We start from the raw sequence: 19,527 nt of genomic DNA, 5'->3' as shown, positions 1-19,527 counted from the left end.
AACATTCCACTGCTTATGCCCTGCCTGACCCAGGAGAGGCTAGTTTAAAACTTGGAGATGAGAGACAAAGATATGCCCAACAAAGGATTTTGCAAGAGAAATCACCATGACAACACAGGTGGTATCAACACCTCGTGGCTACGTGAATGAAATATTCGTTTTCCCCCTTTCATGATTTCAGGTTCGTTTTGTTTTTCTGTACCTTTGATATAGGAGACTGCGAATCTGCTATCTGCGGAGGAGTAAATTGCATCATAGAGCCTTGGAAGTTTGTATCTCTGAGTAAAGCAAACCTTTTATCACCTGACGGAATTAGTAAACCCTTCTCTAAACATGCAGGTGGCTATGGAAGAGGAGAAGGATGTGGCGTTCTTTTATTAAAGCCACTGGTAAAGGTAGGGTGTTTATATTGAACTCTGAATTTCCCAAATGTCCCAGGGATGTTCATTGGGTCTAGTGTGCTTTAGAAAGGAGAACATCAGAGACTCGCTGTCTTTGTAATATTTGCTTTTTTAAAAAATATGCCCAAGCAGAACTTAAGTGGAGGCAAACAGGCATTCCTTCAAGGTAGCACTAATGCTACTCTATCTCAAATCTCCAGAAACAGTTCCAGAAAGATTCTCTGCCTATGTCACTAAGCCTTCAAAATGGCCATCTACCTTTGGCTGCTGTTTCTTGGCATGATCCCCTGAACTAGAGGTTTTAACCTCCGAATTCTGATTGGTATCTAAATTAGAAGTTATTGGAGAGATTCCCAATTATCATGATCTCTCTTCTAAACAGATACTATTTATTTATTATATTTATATCCTGTCTTTCTTTAAAGGAACTCAAAGTGGCATACATTGTGCTCTATCCTGTTATCCAATGACTGAAAGATGGTCATTGATCTAAAGCCACACAATTAGATTAATGACTGAAAGCAGATTTGAAACTTGATCTTCCCAGTACTAGTCTGACATTCTGATTACACCAGACTGACCCCTTAATTTACTCACTAATGAAGTATTCCAAACTATTAACCAGAAAACAGTCCAACAAGAAATAGTTAGCCACTAAAAAAATGCGTAACTGCCACATAATAATTACAAATTTCCCCACTATCCCTAGAAATAAATGGCTGGGATAACTTGCTGCTCTTGTACTGTAAGTAATGCTTACACCATGGTGCAGAAAAAAAGTGAATTCAGCATAAAGTTGTACATCCTACTGCCAAAGCAACATGTCACGGGAAGTTACAGATGAGAAGATTCAGTGTTACTGAAAGGTCCAAACACTGCTCTCAAACAAAATTGATCAGTGCTGTCGCTGTTAAAACAAATCTAATCATGCTGCAATAGTCACTTAATGTTTGATAACATTATGTATTCCTTTGTCCACAAATAGGCACAGGAAGAATTCAACAAAATATGGGGCATCATCAGCATCACGGCAATCAACCAGAATGGAAGTTCTGTTGCTCCAGGCATGCGATCATCTCAAGCAGCACAAGAGAAGTTGTTACTTAACATTTATCCAACATATATTGATCCTTCAGCTGTTCAGTACATTGAAACAAACGGTCTAGGAATCCCTACTGAAGATGCCACTGAAGCAGAGAGCTTAGGCAATGTCATTGGCAGAAAAAGGCCTCCAGATTTGCCCCCTCTCAAGATTGGCTCCATTAAAGGGAACATTGGGCACACAGAGTCAGCTGCTGGGGCAGCAGGCTTAATCAAAGTTCTTCTCATGATGCACCATGGGAAGATAGTCCCATCCTTGCACTTTTCAGAGAGCACCAGCAGCATAAATACAGGGAAACTGAACCTCTTCATCCCAACAACAGTGGAGAAGTGGGAGGAGTCCAGGGATTTTGGCAGAGTTGCTGGGATCAGTTGTTTTGGATTTGGCGGGACCAATGCCCATGTGGTTGTCAAACAGTTTAAACAGGCCCAGGTTACCCTTCCAGTCAAAAGGCCCGTTGAATTATTTGTCATTTCGGCAGCTTTAAGAAGTTCTCTCAAACGGGCGATAGAAGACACGGCTAGGTACCTTAATACAAGTGACTCAGCGACACTCCCAAATCTGGCCTACACATCTGCTTGTAGAAGAAGTCACATAAACCACAAATACAGAAAAGCATTTGTGGCATCCTCTCTCCAGCACTTACAGCAACAGCTTAATTCAACTGAAATGGAAACTGTTTCACGTAAAAAGCCTGCAGAATTGATCTTTGTGTTCTCCGGTAATGGTTTGCATTTCAAAGGGATATGTAGAATCCTGCTGAAATCTGAGCCCGTCTTCAGAGACAAATGTATTGAAATCAAGCAATTATTTCAACAGCTTTCACCCACTGGAATTTTGAATTTAACAGAAAGTGAGCACAATGATTTGTCCAGGCCTGAAGTTGCCCAGCCCTTACTCTTTACACTGCAGGTGGCCTTGGTTACACTCCTGCAACACTGGGGCATTAAGCCAATTGCTGCTGTTGGCTATTCAGTTGGTGAAGTAGCTGCTGCCCATTGTGCTGGCTTGATTTCCCTGGAAGATGCTGTCAAAGTCATCTACCATAGGAGCAGGCTGCAGGCTAAAGTCACTGGAGGCAGAATGCTGGTGGTTGACAACATTCCCATTGCAGAGGTGTCAGCAGCCCTTGGAGCATATTCCGGGAAAGTCTGTGTTGCAGCATTTAACAGTCCTTTGTCTTGCACATTATCAGGAGATGAAGTGTCTATCCATGACATTCAGAAAGATCTGGCTGAGCACTTCAGTAAAAGAGACATATTTCTTCATACTTTAGATGGGCCAGCTGCATATCACAGCCAAATGATGGATCCAGTACTAACTGAGATAGCAGAAAATCTATCAGAATTAAAGAAAGGGAAGCCAGAGATTGAGCTAATTTCAACAGCAACAGGGAAGGCTGTTTCAGATGGTGATTTTGTTACAGGCACCTACTGGGCCAGACAGGTTCGGGATCCTGTTTCTTTTGCAGAGGCCATAATGACATCAGTAAGAGGCAAGGACAACATTGCATTTGTGGAAATAGGTCCTCAAAGAGCTTTGCAGAGATACATCGCTGAAACATTAGGGATGCAAACCAGAGTTTTTCATTCTTTGCAAACGGATAGGGAATATGTGACTCTTCTTAATCTAGTGAAAGATCTTTTTGAACTGGGATTGAATGTGAATTGGCAGCATTTTTATGAAGGTTATCAAAGTGTACCATCAGCTTATCCCAGGTATCACTTTGATCATCAGAAACTCATGCTGCATCAGAAAGCAAACAGCAGGGCTGTAAGCTCAAACCATTCTTTAATTTGCAGTACAAATAAGGATAACTCAGAATTCATTTGTTTTATCTCTGAGGCTCTGAAACCACATTTATATGAGCACAAGAACTACTGTGCTGCATTAATTCCTGTAGCTGTTTTGGTGGAACTTGCTCTGGCAGCTGTGATGACGAGCTCAAGGCCAAAAGTACCCTTAAGTTATTGTCAAATGAGTATATTTTTCCCTGCACCATGTGTTTTAAATGAAAATCTCCAAACTTTGAAGATAAAGGTTGAGCCACAACAAACAGTGTCAAAGTTCAGAATACAATCAGGTTCAGCTAATACAGTTTATGCTTCGGGACAAGTCAGAAAGAATCCTGAAACATCAATTGAAGAAAAGAATATTTCCTTAAAAGACATTTTTCAGAGGTGTAGTTCTGTTGTTAGCAAAGATGAGGTTTATGAAACATTGGCTCAGTCTGGATCCAACTATGATGCTACTTTCAGGCAGCTAAGTAATGTATTTTATTGTGAAGACTTGAAAGAAGCTGTGACAACTGTTACAGTGAAGAGACAAACAGTAGAAGAAATGTATGAGTATTATATCCATCCAGTCCTTTTAGATTGTTTTCTGCAAATGGTAGGTATTCTGGCTGCAGTTACTTCCAATAACAAAGTAGTTTTACCTTCTGGTATAAGTAGTCTTGCAGTTGCTCGATCATTGGAAGAGGAAATGATTATATATTTAAAAACAACCAAGTCCACTGACAATTTCTTAGAGTTTTGTGGATGCTTCACAGATAAACAAGGCTCCGTTCTGGTAGAACTGAGATGTGTTCGAATTAATTTGGTGCAGGAAATTCCCAGGAAAGAAAATGAATTATTGTTTGAAAATCAGTGGAAGGAAATAACTTCTGATCAAGCAATGCATAATCTGCCCAAAGCACCTCGAGTTGTGGTGTTTGCTGACAAATTTGGAATATCGCAGCAGCTTAAGAATTACTTACATAGCGAGTCTAGATTTGTTGCGTATCAGGAATGGGAGAAATTGTTGGCAGCTAAGAGAACAGATACCTATGCACAAAGTAAGATTAATATGGAACTGCAGGGATATGATGATGTTCTGTTTATGTGGGGCATCCAAAAACTGAACGAAAATTTGCCAGAGAAAGTGGTGAAACATTCAGTAAGATGCTGTGAGGCATTTCGCCAAGTTGTTATTGCATTAAAGGAGAAGAAGTCCCATTGCTCCATTACAGTAATCACTTACAGGACATCAGAAAGGAAAGTAGACCATATAAACACTGGCTTTGGTTTGTACGGCATGGCTCGAACATGTATGGTTGAAGTCCCGGAAATAACGTTTCAGATTATTGACATCAGCTCTACAAATGCAATAGATATCTCAGCCTTAGCTGATGTTTTAGTAAAATATAAAGCACAGGATTATCCAGAAGTCTGGATTGATGAGGGACGAATTTATAGTTCTGAAATTAGGCGCACACAGATTGAACCCACAGCCTTCAATACACCTTCCCACCCACTTCAGAACTCAGACTTCTGCATTTTGTATACAGGAGATCCATATTGTATGAATGATCTGTCAGTTAAAGTTGCCAATTCACGTACTCAACTTGGCAACCACAGTGTTGAAGTTCAACTTGAAAAAATAAGCATCCACTCAGAAGACTATTTCCCTGTTAGCATGTCCAGCTGCAAGTTTGGGAAAACGTTGTATTGGAATTCAGATACTATAGATAAACACAAGCTATTAGCTCTAGACTTTACTGGCACTGTAACAGCAACAGGTAGTGAGGTGAAAAAGGTAAAAGTGGGAGATCATATTGCTTCATGTTATCCAGTTTCTGCAGCGTCAAGAATTAATATTCCAGAAACAGTTTGTTTCAGTACTCAAAAATTTCCATGTTTCAGAAATATACCATGTACTTCGTTCTTCTGGGTAGCAAGGGAGATTTTTCATCAAACGCTGCCAGTGCCAAAACATAATGAAATATTAGGTATTGTTTGCACTGAGCCCGAGTCAGTTTTGTGCAAAGTGCTTACTTTTTCAGCTCAGGAATTAGGTTGGAAAATAATAGTTACAAACCATACAACTGGTCTATGGCAACGTGTTAATCAGTGCAATGCCCTTATTTTTCTACCTCCACTAAATGGACTATTTAAAGAGGGCCTAAGCTGTCTTTTCCATCTCCGAGATGTTGTACTGGTTTATGGCAATGAACAACCAGAATGTTTGAGGTATCTGGCTGGGAGTGATCATGAAAATATCCATATTCACACTGTCAGTCTTATCCGCATTTTCCAGAAAGCATATCTGATACGATCTCAGAAGGAGATGTATTGTTGGCTGAAGTCAATGAATATGAAACAATTAAAAGATATCGCATATTTCATTTTTCAACGAGCAGGAAAGCATCTGAGGCCTGATGTTGCATCCTATTTCAACTGCAAGAATTTCCCAGTTGCAGTACTAAAAAGTGATGAGGAAGACAGCAAGATATCAGATATACCCGAGACTGAAACAGACAGGAGAATGTTTAAGCAGAATGCAGTTTATATAGTCGCAGATGAATTCACTAGGCTTGGCTTAGAAACTGTAAAATTTGTAGCTCAGAATGGAGGCAGGTGCATTGTGCTACTTTCACAGAGGAATCCAAGCACTGAGGAGCAAAAAGAAATAAATGCTCTCCAGGATCACTGTGAAGGGAGCAGAATAGTCAACTTGCAGTCAAACATTGTTTGCAGTTCAGAGGTTGAGAAAGCTATCAAGTCGATCAGTAAATTTTTCCCAAACTCTCCTGTTAAAGGTGTATTCCACAGTGCTATGGCTTTACATGATGGGCTTCTTGAAACCCTCAACATGTCTAACTTTGAGGAAGTTTTAAATCCGAAGGTAGCAGGGGTAATCAATCTTCATCGTGCCACGCAAGGCAGGGAGCTTGACCACTTTGTATGTTATTCTTCTATTTCATCGTTTCTTGGAAACGCAACACAGTCCAACTACGCAGCTGCCAATTCCTTCCTGGATCTCTTCTGTCATTACAGGAGAAACAATGGCCTTCCAGCGCAGTCCATTAACTGGGGTGCTTTAAATCCTGAAGCCTTGCAGGATCAACAACACTATCAAAATTATAGGTTACAAACGAAAGGAATAGAGGATCTGCAAGTGAACGAGTTTCATGAATATCTAAAAAGCAGCTTAATTCTGGATAAACCTCAGCAAGCTGTGTTAAAATTCAATTTTCAAACTTTAGCTGATCATGTTTTATCTCAAAATTTGTCGCTGAAGAGTCGCTTTTATGAACTTGTTTCTGAAGAGGCAGGTGGTAATCCTGAGCTTGCTGGTGAAGCTGGATTCAAAAACTACTCTCTAAATGAGCCTGTAGATTATGCAATCGCACTTTTGAAAAGCCTGGCTAAAACAATCCCTGTTGATCTTTCAATGCATACGCCACTTTCATCATTGGGTGTAGACTCTACATTAGCCTTTACTCTACAGAATCGTATCTTTACGGACAGGAGAGTGGAAATACCTCTCACGAAACTACTTGATCCTCAGTCCACTGTGTCAACTTTAATCTTATACTTGAAAGAAAATTCTGACACAACCGACTCTCATGGAGCTGAAGGTACTGATGTTGGAAGCTGGTTGTAGAAATGCATTTCCAGGAATTATACTAAATTAATTATCAGTAATGGATTAATGTTCAGGGTTTTGTTTCCCCCCAGTTCAAAACCTCAAAACCCGCTGATCGCCACGGTACTACTAGTCCCCAAAATGGAAACCACTCTCTATACAGGACACGTTCTGGCCATGCCTATCACCACAGTCTGACGGGTAAGACGTAGGCACAGTAGGTGGCTTGTGGTAGAAGATATAAATGCATATGACAAATGGAGCAAGTCCAATGTCTTTTCAGTTTGGTGCACAATACAGAATTTCTGTTTGGCTACGAATTTCTGATTGTGCAAAACAGACGTATCTGTATGTAACACTGCAGGCCAACACAGACCTACCTGGCATGAAGCTCAGTTGAAAAAAAATGGTGTTATTTCTAAGCAGGCATGTAGAGTGTTGCTCTGGAGGCGTGCCTATGATTACAGCCTTCAATTTCTAGCATTCAATTATTTAACTACAACTGATTTTTATTTTTTTTACTGTTATTTGCTAGGTGGAATATGAATTATATGGGAAATGTATTGATTGTAACTTTAGTACAGATAATTAATTTGAATGAAGATTTATAATGGGGTCTTTATGCAAAACATATCCTAATTTGTATTAATAAACTCTTGTGTGGTTCTAATATTTGTATTGGCCTAGGAACAGGAACAGCAATGCTTGTGGATGTGTGGAAATCAAAAATAACTTCAGGGCACATGTATTGTGGGGGAATTCTGTATTCGGAATTATGGAGCTACTTGTAAGATAAGAGAGGGAGGTCCAGCAGCAGCTGTTTTAACCAGCTGTCATTGAAAATCAAGCCTCCACATCATGTCAATTGACTGAATTCAAATTCAAACCACAGAAAAATTGTAAGTGTACACAAGACAGGAATTCAGAAGAGGCCAAGAAGACACCATAACGGCAACGAAATGGGACAAGGACCATTTTCAAAGATGCTACAAAGGTTAGAATCAGATTTTTAGATGATGAGACAGAAGGTAGACACAATATGCTTGGAGAACACAACCAAACTCTCCCTCCTCCACCCCAGCCGCAACATTCAAAAACACCCTCCCAACTCACACATGAAAACAAAGTTGACCACAGCCAAAACAAGCAACCACACCCTAGGCAAACCCCAACTTCTCTCACCACCAAAGGAACACAAGCAAATAGAACCTGCACAAACGATGCTGACACAAAACCCCACACATACATTAAGTAAAATAGAAACATCCCCACCCATCATGGCCCCCTCCACCTCTTCCCCCCTTTTCTTCCTAATGTAACACTAATGTCTCAACAAATGAAACTGACCTGTGGAAAAGGTAACTCGAAAAAAGAGACATCGCACATATTTTTGTAAACCAAGAAATCTTTAAAAAAATACATTAAAAAAAGATATAAAAAAGAAAAGAAAATATGACACAAGCAAAACTTGATATATTGTACATTTTGGGTGCTAGCATCACAGAGAACATAAGAGATTCTACCTTAGTAGGCCCCTACAGATCTGGGATAAGGAGGGGTACCCACTTCAATGGGTGGTATTTCCAGGCATGTTTGAAACGTGGCTCAACTGAAAGGGGTTTTGAGGCGTTGTCAATCAGTGGAATGGTGGTGTCTGAAATATCCTAAGCAAACTGCTGCGTGCAGGGCTTTGCAACACCTGACAATCAGCTAATCATTGGGTCTTACAAAGCCTTATGAAAAGTGCTCTGTAAGACCCATGTGGGCAAAAGGGCCACCTGATGTAATCGTGATGTCAGTGGTCCTGCTCACTTTCCAAAGTTGGCCCGCAAGTGGTGGGAGAGAGAACACTGAGAAACAATAATAATAATAATAAATTTTATTTATACCCTGCCCTCCCCAGCCAAAACAGGGCTCAGAGTGGCTAATATCAAATATATGACATATTGCCATAAAATCAAGCAATCAATTAAAATACATCCTACCTCCTAAAATCAAGTCAGAATCAAAGTAAAATCCAATCAGATGGCAGCCCGCAAAGTAGGGATGGGGACCTTAAATGCTCACCAGGAAGAGCCCACTCCTGTCCGCTAGGTAATTAGTTCCATTATCGAACTGCTCTCATTGTAATATTGTCATGTTTACATTAGGCGGTTTCATAATACAGTATTTGTATCTGAGAAAGGAACTCCTCCAGCACTGGAGCTCTGGGCACTGACTGGAAGCTGTCTATTTGGCATTTTACTACAAAAGCCGAAGAAAGTTAAGAACACAGGAATAAAAATGAGACCGTGAACAGCCCCAAACAAGATCACCAGAAACATTATCTTAAAAAAGGTTCTGAAGATGTAAGAGGATGCCATGGAGAGTACAATAACTCCCAAGATAGTGGAAATAGCTCCCTGCGTAACAGGGTAGCCAAGGTGGTACAAAGCATCCACAGCCTTGTCATTCACTTTGTGTTTCTCACTGGCAACAAAAGCATAGGAAATATGAGCAGAGAAGTCTACTGAAAACCCTATGCAAATTACAAGGTTGATCATGGATATGGAATCAAGATTCACATTCCAGAAGGACATGAAACCAGCTACACCGACAATAACAGAGGCAATAGCAAAGGTTACCCACAAAGAACAAAGAGGATTGGGAATGAGTAGTAAGGAAATGAGTAGCATGGCTCCAGCAGCAATCACAACATTTTGAACTGTGTTCTGAACGATCACAAGATATTGATCAAAGTAAATAAAAGCTGGATGATAAACCATTAATGGTACCTTGCAGTCCTTAGCAAGACCTCTCAGCTCATTTAAAAGACTCCTCTCATCCACTGCAGTAGTAACATTGACTGTCTGTATGAAAAAACGTGACGCTATTATTTCTGTAGCAATAACATAAACATCCCACTTGAAGTCTGGATTAATCCCAAAAAGGGTGGCTAAATTGTCAATGAAAAGCCTATGGTCATCTATATTGAGAGACATACGTTTAGCGACATCTTGGTAAGTTCTCAACCAGGACACTGATAAATTCTTGTTGACGTAGGATGAGCTTTCTAGTGCATTCATACAGTTTTCAACATCTGCACGGACAGATGAATCCCAATAAGCTTTGCTTTCAGTAACAACCACCATAACCCTTGGGCCGTATTCTGAAAAATATTCCTTTTCCCATTCATAATACTGGATGACATAAGAATTGTCACTAGCTAGATTTCGAAGATCTATACCTTCTTGGACTTGAGTGCAGCCAAAAATACTACTACCCAAGTATATGAGATAAAGGACTACCACAAGCACCTTGGTCCAGGCATGCATAAGGAAGGGACCGTAATACTTTCTAAAGAATCCATTCATGGAGTGTTCAGTCTCTGCTCCAGTGGACTCATCAAAAGACCCTCCTACACAGCACATGTTATATGTGCAGCCCTGAGAGTCCTGAGGCTCATTGTTCACTTTCATGAATGTGAGCCAGTGTCTGTTGCTTTCTTCTCGTCTCCCATTTAAAGCAAGAATGGCCCCAAGAAATGTCAGGCTATATAAGTAGCAGAACACAAAGGCTGTTCCTGTATAGATGCAAAATGCCTGAACGGACTGGAATGAAGTTGCAATTCCAATGTAGAAGGCTAAAACGTCTGTGAGGGTCGTGATGGTAATGGACACAGCTGCTTCTCTGTAGGTGTCAGCCATTCGATCTCTGACACTGTCCTTCACTTTAGTCTTCTGCCAGCAAGACACCAGGATGAACATGTCATCAACACCAACCCCTGAAGAATGGCAAATATATAACATATTAGTTCCTATATGTCATGCGAGAAGAGAAATACAGTGATATCTTGAAACTCGAATGGCTTGGCTCCCTAAAAAAAAAGGCTCCTTAACGCCGCAAACCCGTAGAAATGTAAGAGAATTTTCACCCATCATCATACTTAAATATATTAATGAAAAGCCCAATGGAGAAGCCAGGAGGAATGTGTACATTTGCTCACTTACCAAGGATAAGAAATGGCGAATTTGCAACTGTGACAACAAACGGCACCCCACAAAAGAGCAGCAATCCAAAGCTGCTGACGACAGATAAGCCTGCTGACAGCACCCCAAAAGCTGCAACCCACACTTTTGTCCGTACACAGTCCAGCCTGGAAAACAGATTAAGAAGATTCTAATTCGATTCAGAGTATCACGGTCCATGTACTAATCCCCCCTCCCACTGAACCAAGCTAAACCCGTTAGCACCAAATGGATCGGCTATGCATGCACTGAAGCTGTGTGAAGCTTTGTTTTGAAGCTCTAAAGGTAAAGGTACCCCTGCCCGTATGGGCCAGTCGTGTCCGACTCTGGGGTTGCGTGCTCATCTCACTTAAGAGGCCGGGAGCCAGCGCTGTCCGAAGACACTTCTGGGTCACGTGGCCAGCGTGACGAAGCTGCTCTGGCAAGCCAGCACCAGCGCAGCGCACGGAAACGCCATTACCTTCCCGCTATAGAAGAAGAAGAAGAAGAGTTTGGATTTGATATCCCGCCTTTCACTCCCTTTAAGGAGTCTCAAAGCGGCTAACATTCTCCTTTCCCTTCCTCCCCCACAACGAACACTCTGTGAGGTGAGTGGGGCTGAGAGACTTCAAAGAAGTGTGACTGGCCCAAGGTCACCCAGCAGCTGCATGTGGAGGAGTGGAGACGCGAACCCAGTTCCCCAGATTACGAGACTACCGCTCTTAACCACTACACCACACTATAAAGCGGTACCTATTTATCTACATGCACTTAGGGGTGCTTTCGAACTGCTAGGTGGGCAAGAGCTGGGACCGAACGACGGGAGCTCACCCCACTGCGGGGATTCGAACCGCCGACCATACGATCGGCAAGTCCTAGGCACTGAGGTTTTACCCACAGCGCCACCCGCGCCCCACATTTTGAAGCTCTAGTTGCACAAAATATCTCAAAAAAGGATGCAAGCTTCCAAGCTGTTGGTAAGGCCATTGAGTCTGCATTCTTAAGATGGAATGTGGGAAAGATAGCAGACATTCAGATGAAGCTTGGTAGATCTACTACCTCCTCTTAAGCCTGCATACACATGATACCTAATAATAATAATAATAATTTATTATTTCTACCCTGCCCATTTGGCTGGGTTTCCCCAGCCACTCTGGGAGGCTTCCAACAGAAGGTTAAAAATACATTAAAACATCAATCATTAAAAACTTCCCTAAACAGGGCTGCCTTTAGATGTCTTCTAAATGTCATATAGTTGTTTATTTCTTTGACATCTGATGGGAGGGCGTTCCACAGGGCGGGTGCTACTACCGAGAAGGCCCTCTGCCTGGTTCCCTGTAACTTCGCTTCTCACAGTGAGGATACCACCAGAAGGCCCTCGGTGCTGGATCTCAGTGTCCGGACAGAGCAATGGGGGTGGAGACGCTCCTTCAGGTATCTGGGACCAAGGCCGTTTAGGGCTTTAAAGATCAGCACCAACACTTTGAATTGTGCTCAGAAATGTACTGGGGGCCAATGTAGGTCTTTCAAGACCAGTGTTATGTGGTCTTGGCGGCTGCTCCCAGTCACCAGTCTAGCTGCCACATTCTGGATTAGCTGGGAGTTTCTGGGTCACCTTCAAAGGTAGCTCCACATAGAACGCGTTGCAGTAGTCCAAGTGGGAGATAACTAGAGCATGCACCACTTTGGCGAGACAGTCTGCGGGCAGGTAGGGTCTCAGCCAGTGTACCAGATGGAGCTGGTAGACAGCTGTCCTGGACACAGAATTGACCTGCACCTCCATGCACAGCTGTGAGTCCAAAATGACTCCCAGGCTGTGCACCTGCTCCTTCAGGGGCACAGTTACCCCATTCAGGACCAGGGAGTCCCCCATACACTCTCACAAAATGAAAAGATAAAAATGATTTCCGTTTCCTCAGCAATTACCTTGAGCATGACATAATTGAGAAGGTTATTGTTAAGGTATATGTGATGGAAAACAAAGGGACCACTTCCTTAGTATTTTTTTCAAACTCTTCTTGTCTGGACAATGAAGTAAAATAAGCCACCTGCCATAGGGAGCGGGGGGGGGGGGTGGAGGAGAAGAGAAGATCACGTTAAATAGTTTCTCTCTCTTAATATATAAATCTAAATGCTCACAAGAGTATAAAGATAGGATAGCAGAATATAAATGGGACCTGAAATAAATTTTGCAGCATGGAGTGTTCCTGTACAGGGGCCCAGGATAGCAAACAATAAAAGCATCCTTAAAACAATTCCAATACAGATGTAGACTGGGAAAGATCTCTACTTGTTAAGAGCAAGGTTCTTCAGCAGGCACTTAAAAGACAGCCGATACAGCGTCTGTGTAATATTCAAGCAGTGGGGAGTAATTCCAAAGGACAGGTGTCACAGCACTAACAGCCCAAGTCTTACATTGTGAGGAATAGACCTCCTGATCAGGTGGTATCTGCTGGAGGCCCTCAGTGACTTGATTTGCCATATAAGAGGTGAGGTGGTCTTTCGAATAGCCCGTCCTAAACAGTGCAGGACTTCATACACCAAGGGTTCAAGTTAGCCAGCCATGCCCTCTTTCAGAATAATTCATTTCACCCCGCATCCCATTGGACACTCAACATTCTGAGGCCGCCCAGCAATTCTCAGTCTTCATTAAGCTGCTTGGTTGGCTTGGCTGAACAAAGTCTCTAATGCCTCAAGTAACCAATGTGTGCACAACCTATGACTGACAGAAGCTTGAGCTTAGCACCACTGTCAGGCTTCCAACGTTTAGAGACAACCACTAGTTTACATAACTTTTAAAATCTATCCATTTGCTCATACTTTGAGTCACTGAGAATATAAACCCAATATTGCATACATGCGTACATACATATATATGTGCAAAATTCATGAAAGATTTAAGAATTTTACGAGCAATATGGGCTTTATTAATAAATGATGGCTATTTAAGTACCTTTCCTTACAAAGTACTTAAGAGAGCTTCACCAAGGATAATAATACCGATGGCAACCAGTCATGATGCTATTCCATGTCTCCAGCTTCAGAAGCAGCATGCCTTTAAGTACCAGAGTACTAATTCTGAGAAACAAGAGCAAAAGAGGGATACAATCCTCATTTGTGGGTTTCCCATAAGCATCTGCTTGACCATTATGGGTGAAAAGGATGCTTTCGTCTAATCCAGCAGAGCTCTGAAATTATTGTGCTCACCAACTGAAGGCCTTGAATCCACTTATTTTAGGACTAGTCTCGAGTTGTACAGAAACTAGTAGCGCTGAGAACTGAATTAACTTTCAACCTGGTATTCCCCACCTCTCTGTTAGAAGTTTATTGGAGCAGGAAGAGGAAAAAAGAATTCTGTGGGAAGCAGCGTGGAGCTGAACAATTGTCTCTTTATTTTCCCCTTTATCTGGGGGTGGGCAGGGCAGGGAACAGAAGCTGTTAGTCTTCCTGTTAGGCCTGCCAGTAAAACTAACCAAATGTTGAGGATTGTGAGGGAGAAATCCCATTTCTGCTGAAAGATACATCTTCCATATATTGTTTAAATGTGCGTATTATACCCCACCTGATATTTATAATAAAATAATTGTCCAAAGGAGGCAGGATAATTAACTTTAAAACACAGATAGCCTTTCAATAAAATGTCAGGCATTGATGTCTGGTTGGATGCTGTAGCAGAAGGCGTAAGTTCAAAGCAATGAGTTCTATTTAATAGGGTGAGAGGGAAAACACATGCTAATTAATGAAAAGCTGCAACAGACTAACCCAAATGGAATAAAACTTACCTGTCTGGAGCAGTTCCTTTGCTTCCCTTCTGGATTCAAAGGGGCATATTAATAGCCTTACACTGAACAGTGTTACTGGCTCCAGTAGTCAAACCACTTAATTTAAAAAGATTTTTTTAAGGGAGATAAAGGTAAAAAAAAGAGAGACAAAAAGAAAGGGAGAAACTATTCAGGCCTGGGTAGCACAGAGAAGCAGAACTAGTTGCACTAATAACAACCCCTGCTGAGAAAACAGATACAGTACAAATTTTGCTTGGGCTTGTTAGCTAACCCTCAGTTTTAGTACGCAGTGAGGTTCTGCTTTCTGTTCTACAAAGGCTAAGTGAGCAAGTCCTTTTTTGTTTTCACTTTCGCAAAGAAGGGGGAGGGGTTCCTATGGGTGAGGAGCTGTGGGTCGGATGATATGCATTTCGAACAAATCAGCCCATCACACTGACATAATCTGGAGGAGGTGTTGCTAGAGGTTAATTCAGGGCCCCAAGCTTTTTGCAGTGGGGCCCAAATTCATTCCCCTTGTTCCCCCTATTTAAACATATTTTGAAAGCTTTATTTATAGCGCAGTTGGAAGTCCTGCAACGAACATTATTCTCAAGCCCCCGTCAACCACCATCAGGTCAGATCCTGATTCTCCCCATCCTATGGTCCAACTTTGACAGGTGGGTAGAGGAAATTGACAGATGGGTGGTCCTGTCAAAGTGGACCAATGGCAGTAGGGGAAGATGGTGCCCAAGTAGAATTGAAGTCCCAATGCATCAGCTGATGGGTGGTCCTTTCTGCTGGGGTCAGTGGTATGTGCAGCTGATCTAGCCCTATCTCTGCCTGCCCTGTGCCTGACATCACATGTGACCAGATGTAGGGCATGTGGGCATAGTTTGGGTAAAATGGCCTTATGGGCCAAATGGTGAAGCTTGACAGGCCAAATTTGGCCCATGGGCTCAAGGTATTCTGCCCCTGATTTACATCCAAGCATGTCCAAGCAGTGCACAAGTAGTAATTCAGGAAACAGCATAAAAGGATAAAATGCATTTTTAAAACCTAGAGATTGACACAAAGCATAGTAATAATGTGCATCATTTTGAAATCATTCTTGCATTGCCAGAGATGCTGTTTTCTAATTCCTGTGGTGACACACATTGTTTACTTAGTAAAATTAAATGTTTGGCCAGCACTGAATGCCTCCATTTGCTGATGCAGGTGGGTTAGGCATGGGGAACCTCTGACCCTAGTGATTTGACTTCAGATCCTGTTCGCTCCAGTAAGCATGACAGCATGCATCAGGCAGACACAGAGAGTCATATCGGTCACATTCCGTAACGTGGGAAGCGGCTCCATCGTGCCAGGAGAGGCTTACCTGGATGGTTGTAAGGTTCAAGGATTTCAGCACGCCCGGGATGCGCTCCAGAAACGTCCGGAGCCAGAGCGCGCTGTCGTTTCTGCGAGAAGCCTCATCCTCCTGCAAGTAGTAGAAGAGGCGCAGCGCTTTGGCTGCCCGGACGGGGCGCGCCGGCCCATCCCCGGGGCCCAAGTCGAGGCCTCCCAGCAAGGGGGGCAGGAAAAGGGGGTTGGCAATGAGCGGAGGGACGTAGAGCGGGAAGGTGAGGTGGGGCAGCAGCGCCTCGATGCGCGACCCGCCTTGCACTAAGCTGAGCAGCGGGTTGGCGCTGCTGCACTTGTGGCCGGGGCTGCTCCGCGCGCAGAGCCGGGCGAAGGGGAGCGCGGCGCCGTCGGGGCTGCGGAGCCCCCGCACCGCCTCGTCCAGCGCCAGCAGCTCGGCGAAGGCCTCCCGGGTGAGGAGCGAGCCTCCGCCTTGGCGGGCCACGGCCAGGAGGGAGGCGAAGGAGCCCTCGGTGCTCAGCCTCTCGGCGGAGAAGCGCCGCGCGTCGTCGGTGGGGAAGTGCGCCTGCACGAAGCGCCGCTCGCCCTTGGCGGGGCCCCCGAGCGGCGTGAACTGGCCCTCGAGGTCGTTGTCCTCCAGGCTGCTCAGGAACGCGAAGCCGGCGCCCAAAGCGGCCGAGAGCGCCACGGGCACGAGCAGGAAGGGCCACGGGTGCGCGCCCACCTGGGCGCCCAGGGCCCGCAGCGCGCGCGACAGGGGCCTCTCCACGCAGTCCGTGTGGCAGTCGAGGGGTGCCATCGCCTTTTCTCTTTCCCTTCTCCTCCCAGCGGCGAAGAGAGTTCGGAGAGTTCAGACCGTTATCCGAGTAAGCCAGGCGTAGGGCAGCCCGGCCCCACCTAGCACGAGTTTCTGAAACATCTCGAAAAGGGGGAACTGAGCGGGAAAAGATGGTAAAAATGGCCGCTGGGCGGAGGTTCGCCCTTCGGGAAACGCCCATCCGTTAACCGCCTCAGAAGTCGGTTGGGGGGAGGGAGCGAGGCGATGCTGAGGGAAACTCCCTTCAGCGAAGGCATCAGTTTCTTGGTTGCAATGTGGCCGCTATGTCTGAGGGAAACTCCCGAGAAAATCCAGAACGAGAGGGCGCAGTGCCTTTTTAGCCAAGATGCAATGAAAGTGATCTTTTAACCAGTAGCCCGTTTAACGGGGAATTTCCTTCTTCTCGACAGTCTTTTTTCCGCAAGGGAGGGCGACCTGCGGCTCCCCACTTCTGTTTACTGTACACTCACCGCATTTCCAGTGCAGTTTTTAATTCATGTTCCCATGACATGTTACCGTATGTATTTTGTACTCCATTATAAAATACAGTACTGCTGACTGGAGTCCTTATGCCACTCCTAATTTATCTCTCTCCTGCCATCAACACCCTCAAACAGAAACAAATCTGACAATAATGAAGCTGTCCTGATGAGAACAGTCTAAGGAAGAAAGAGGCATGAAACACACTTTGGGGACGGACAACCTACCGTAATTGCACTCTGAGGCACGAATGTGAACACACCCCAAGTATAAAAAAAAATTGTCTTTTACTTTCAGTTTTACTTCTTATGCACATGACCTGGTGGTTTAAGGAACTTGCTTGCTGCTGCATCTGCTGTTTTGATAGTATTTAGCTCCTGCTGATAAAAAAAATTAATGATTGGTGTGCCACGTATAAATATATATATATTTTAAAAGCGTGCTGAAGACCAGCTAGGATCCAGAAGAGCAAAAAGGCACTGTTCTTTAAAGCTAGCACTAAGAAGATTTCACAGAAGTTGAATGAAGCAGTTTTGGAATAAACTGGTGAGAAATTGCAGATTCACAAGAGTTCATGAATCTAGAAATTATTATAATTATGTGATTGCCAAGCAAGTTCTTTTAAATGCCACGGTGAAAGGCTTTAGATTTTTTTATTGTACAGAATGATGCTTGTGCCGGATTTCAGATACCACAAGAATATAAATAGATTTCCTGTTCATATGACATACTAGTAGATATACTTAGGATGTGACATAGGCTCTGAACATACCAGATTTTTAATGTGCATGTGGCTTGCACAGCCCTGACTTTTAATTGCACTCTTTTGCAATGTTTTTCATTCACAGCTGTGGATGCGCTGCTGTTCTCTCCCACCCCCCAAAAAATTCCAGAAACCTGTGGTCCATTGTGGGCATGCCTGCAGGTGTTTGTTTCCCTGTGCTTGCAGTCACTTTATATATATATATATGTATATGTATATGCACGTTTTCCAAAATATCAGACATGTATTTTTTCCCTTCTTACTGTACTATCCACAGGTCAGTAAAATCTATTTACTCTTAACCGTATATCATTTATGAACAGGTTAAAAAACACTGGTTCCAATACAAATTCTTGGGGAACCTTTCTTAGTACATGACTCTCTGGACCAGCCACAATATCTCAACCTGATTTATCTCACAGCATTTTTGTGAGGATAAAATGGAGAAGAGGGGGCCATGTATGCCACACTGAGCTCCTAGGAAGAAAGGTGAGATATAAATTTAGGAATGAGTAAATCCCTCCATTGTGAGAATTGTCCATTTATTCCTCCTCTGTGCTTCCAGCTACTGATGCACAACTACTAAAATTGCTCAGGAGCCTTGGGTGAGGGACTTTGTCAAAGGCTTTTTAAATATCCCAAGTGTACAGTGCTTACTAGATAACCCTGAGGGATAGCTCAGTTGGTAGAGCATGAGGTTGTGGGTTGTAGGTTCAAGCCCCACATTGGATGAAAGATTCCTGCATTGCAAGGGGTTTGCACTAGATCAGGCATGTCCAACAGGTAGATCGTGATCTACTGTTAGATCACTGGACGTCTGTGGTAGAGACTGGCTCCCCCTAAAGCTCAACAAGTTTGGCTCCTCTAAAAAAAAGCTCACCAACTTCGACCTGAACCGCAAGAAAACGGGGCTTTCCTCCTCCCTAAAAAAAACTGAACAACTTTGACCTGAACCCTCAAAAAAGGGAGTAGATCACTGCCAGTTGTTTACTTTGTGAGTAGATCGCAGTCTCTTGGGAGTTGGCCACCTCTGGACTAGATGATATTACTGATCCCTTCCAACTCTATGATCCAAGCTTCAAGCATGCCCCATGCACAAGCTTATTAACACTCCCAAGGAACTGTGAAAGATTAATGAGACACAACTTACTTTTGCAAAAACCATGTTAATCCTGCTTTGGAAGATTTGGGTTTGCATATTTTTGATTAACTTTAATAATGCTTTCCACCCACCAGTTTACCTAGAACACACGTTAAACTAAATGGCCTACAATTTCCTGGATTCCCTCTGGATCCATTGTTTAAATTGTGTGCTACATTGGTCACTTTCAAGTTCTTAGGAATGGAGGCTAATGTTAGGAACTCGTTACATATTATTTGTTAGGTCAGCAGTTTCACATGTGAGTTCTTTAAGAACTGTCACTGTTGAGCTAAAGTGGGGGACCGCCATTC

At 43.3% G+C, this 19,527-nt stretch overlaps 2 protein-coding genes and 1 long non-coding RNA gene across 5 annotated transcripts in view; 2 read left to right on the top strand and 1 right to left on the bottom strand.

Annotated features, from left to right (window-relative positions):
* LOC307199312 overlaps positions 1-19,527 on the top strand; it is a 66,201-nt gene that overhangs the window by 45,377 nt on the left and 1,297 nt on the right. For both annotated transcript variants that reach the window (XR_013831857.1, XR_013831858.1), the window contains one exon: positions 18,399-18,564. This is a non-coding gene — a long non-coding RNA (uncharacterized lncRNA). The remainder of the gene's footprint in view (positions 1-18,398; positions 18,565-19,527) is intronic.
* Positions 147-7,588, top strand: LOC307227161 (mycocerosic acid synthase-like; the record flags this gene model as incomplete). The annotated part of the gene is made up of 2 exons (XM_079996342.1): positions 147-395; positions 1,387-7,588. The coding sequence occupies 2 exons, from the start codon at positions 147-149 to the stop codon at positions 6,928-6,930; spliced, it is 5,793 nt and encodes a 1,930-aa protein (XP_079852468.1). The 3' UTR covers positions 6,931-7,588.
* On the bottom strand, positions 8,777-17,352 carry LOC307199069 (patched domain-containing protein 3-like). Of its 2 annotated transcripts, XM_079946654.1 has the most exons (4): positions 16,032-16,956; positions 12,825-12,946; positions 10,902-11,047; positions 8,777-10,675 (listed from the first exon to the last, which is right to left on the bottom strand). In XM_079946654.1, the coding sequence occupies exons 1-4, from the start codon at positions 16,812-16,814 to the stop codon at positions 9,069-9,071; spliced, it is 2,658 nt and encodes an 885-aa protein (XP_079802780.1). In that variant the 5' UTR covers positions 16,815-16,956; the 3' UTR covers positions 8,777-9,068. The 2 variants fall into 2 exon arrangements, with proteins under 2 accessions (XP_079802780.1, XP_079802781.1); XM_079946655.1 differs by lacking the exon at positions 12,825-12,946 and having other exon boundaries at positions 10,530-10,675; positions 16,032-17,352.

Source organism: Podarcis cretensis, assembly GCF_951804945.1.
Source record: "Podarcis cretensis genome assembly, chromosome: 12".
Taxonomy (NCBI): Eukaryota; Metazoa; Chordata; class Lepidosauria; order Squamata; family Lacertidae; genus Podarcis; species Podarcis cretensis.
The sequence above is the reverse complement of the archived record's forward strand: the minus strand, read 5'-3'. Positions and strand labels throughout refer to the sequence as shown.

Bases quoted from the DNA above. Each gene is read 5' to 3' on its own strand.
- LOC307199069 (XM_079946654.1), bottom strand. From the start codon at position 16,814: ATGGCACCCCTCGACTGCCACACGGACTGCGTGGAGAGGCCCCTGTCG. The intron at 12,947-16,031 runs GTAAGCCTCTCC...TCCCTATGGCAG, and splicing joins TGAACCTTACAACCATCCAG to GTGGCTTATTTTACTTCATT. The intron at 11,048-12,824 runs GTAATTGCTGAG...TCTGTTTTCCAG, and splicing joins TCAATTATGTCATGCTCAAG to GCTGGACTGTGTACGGACAA.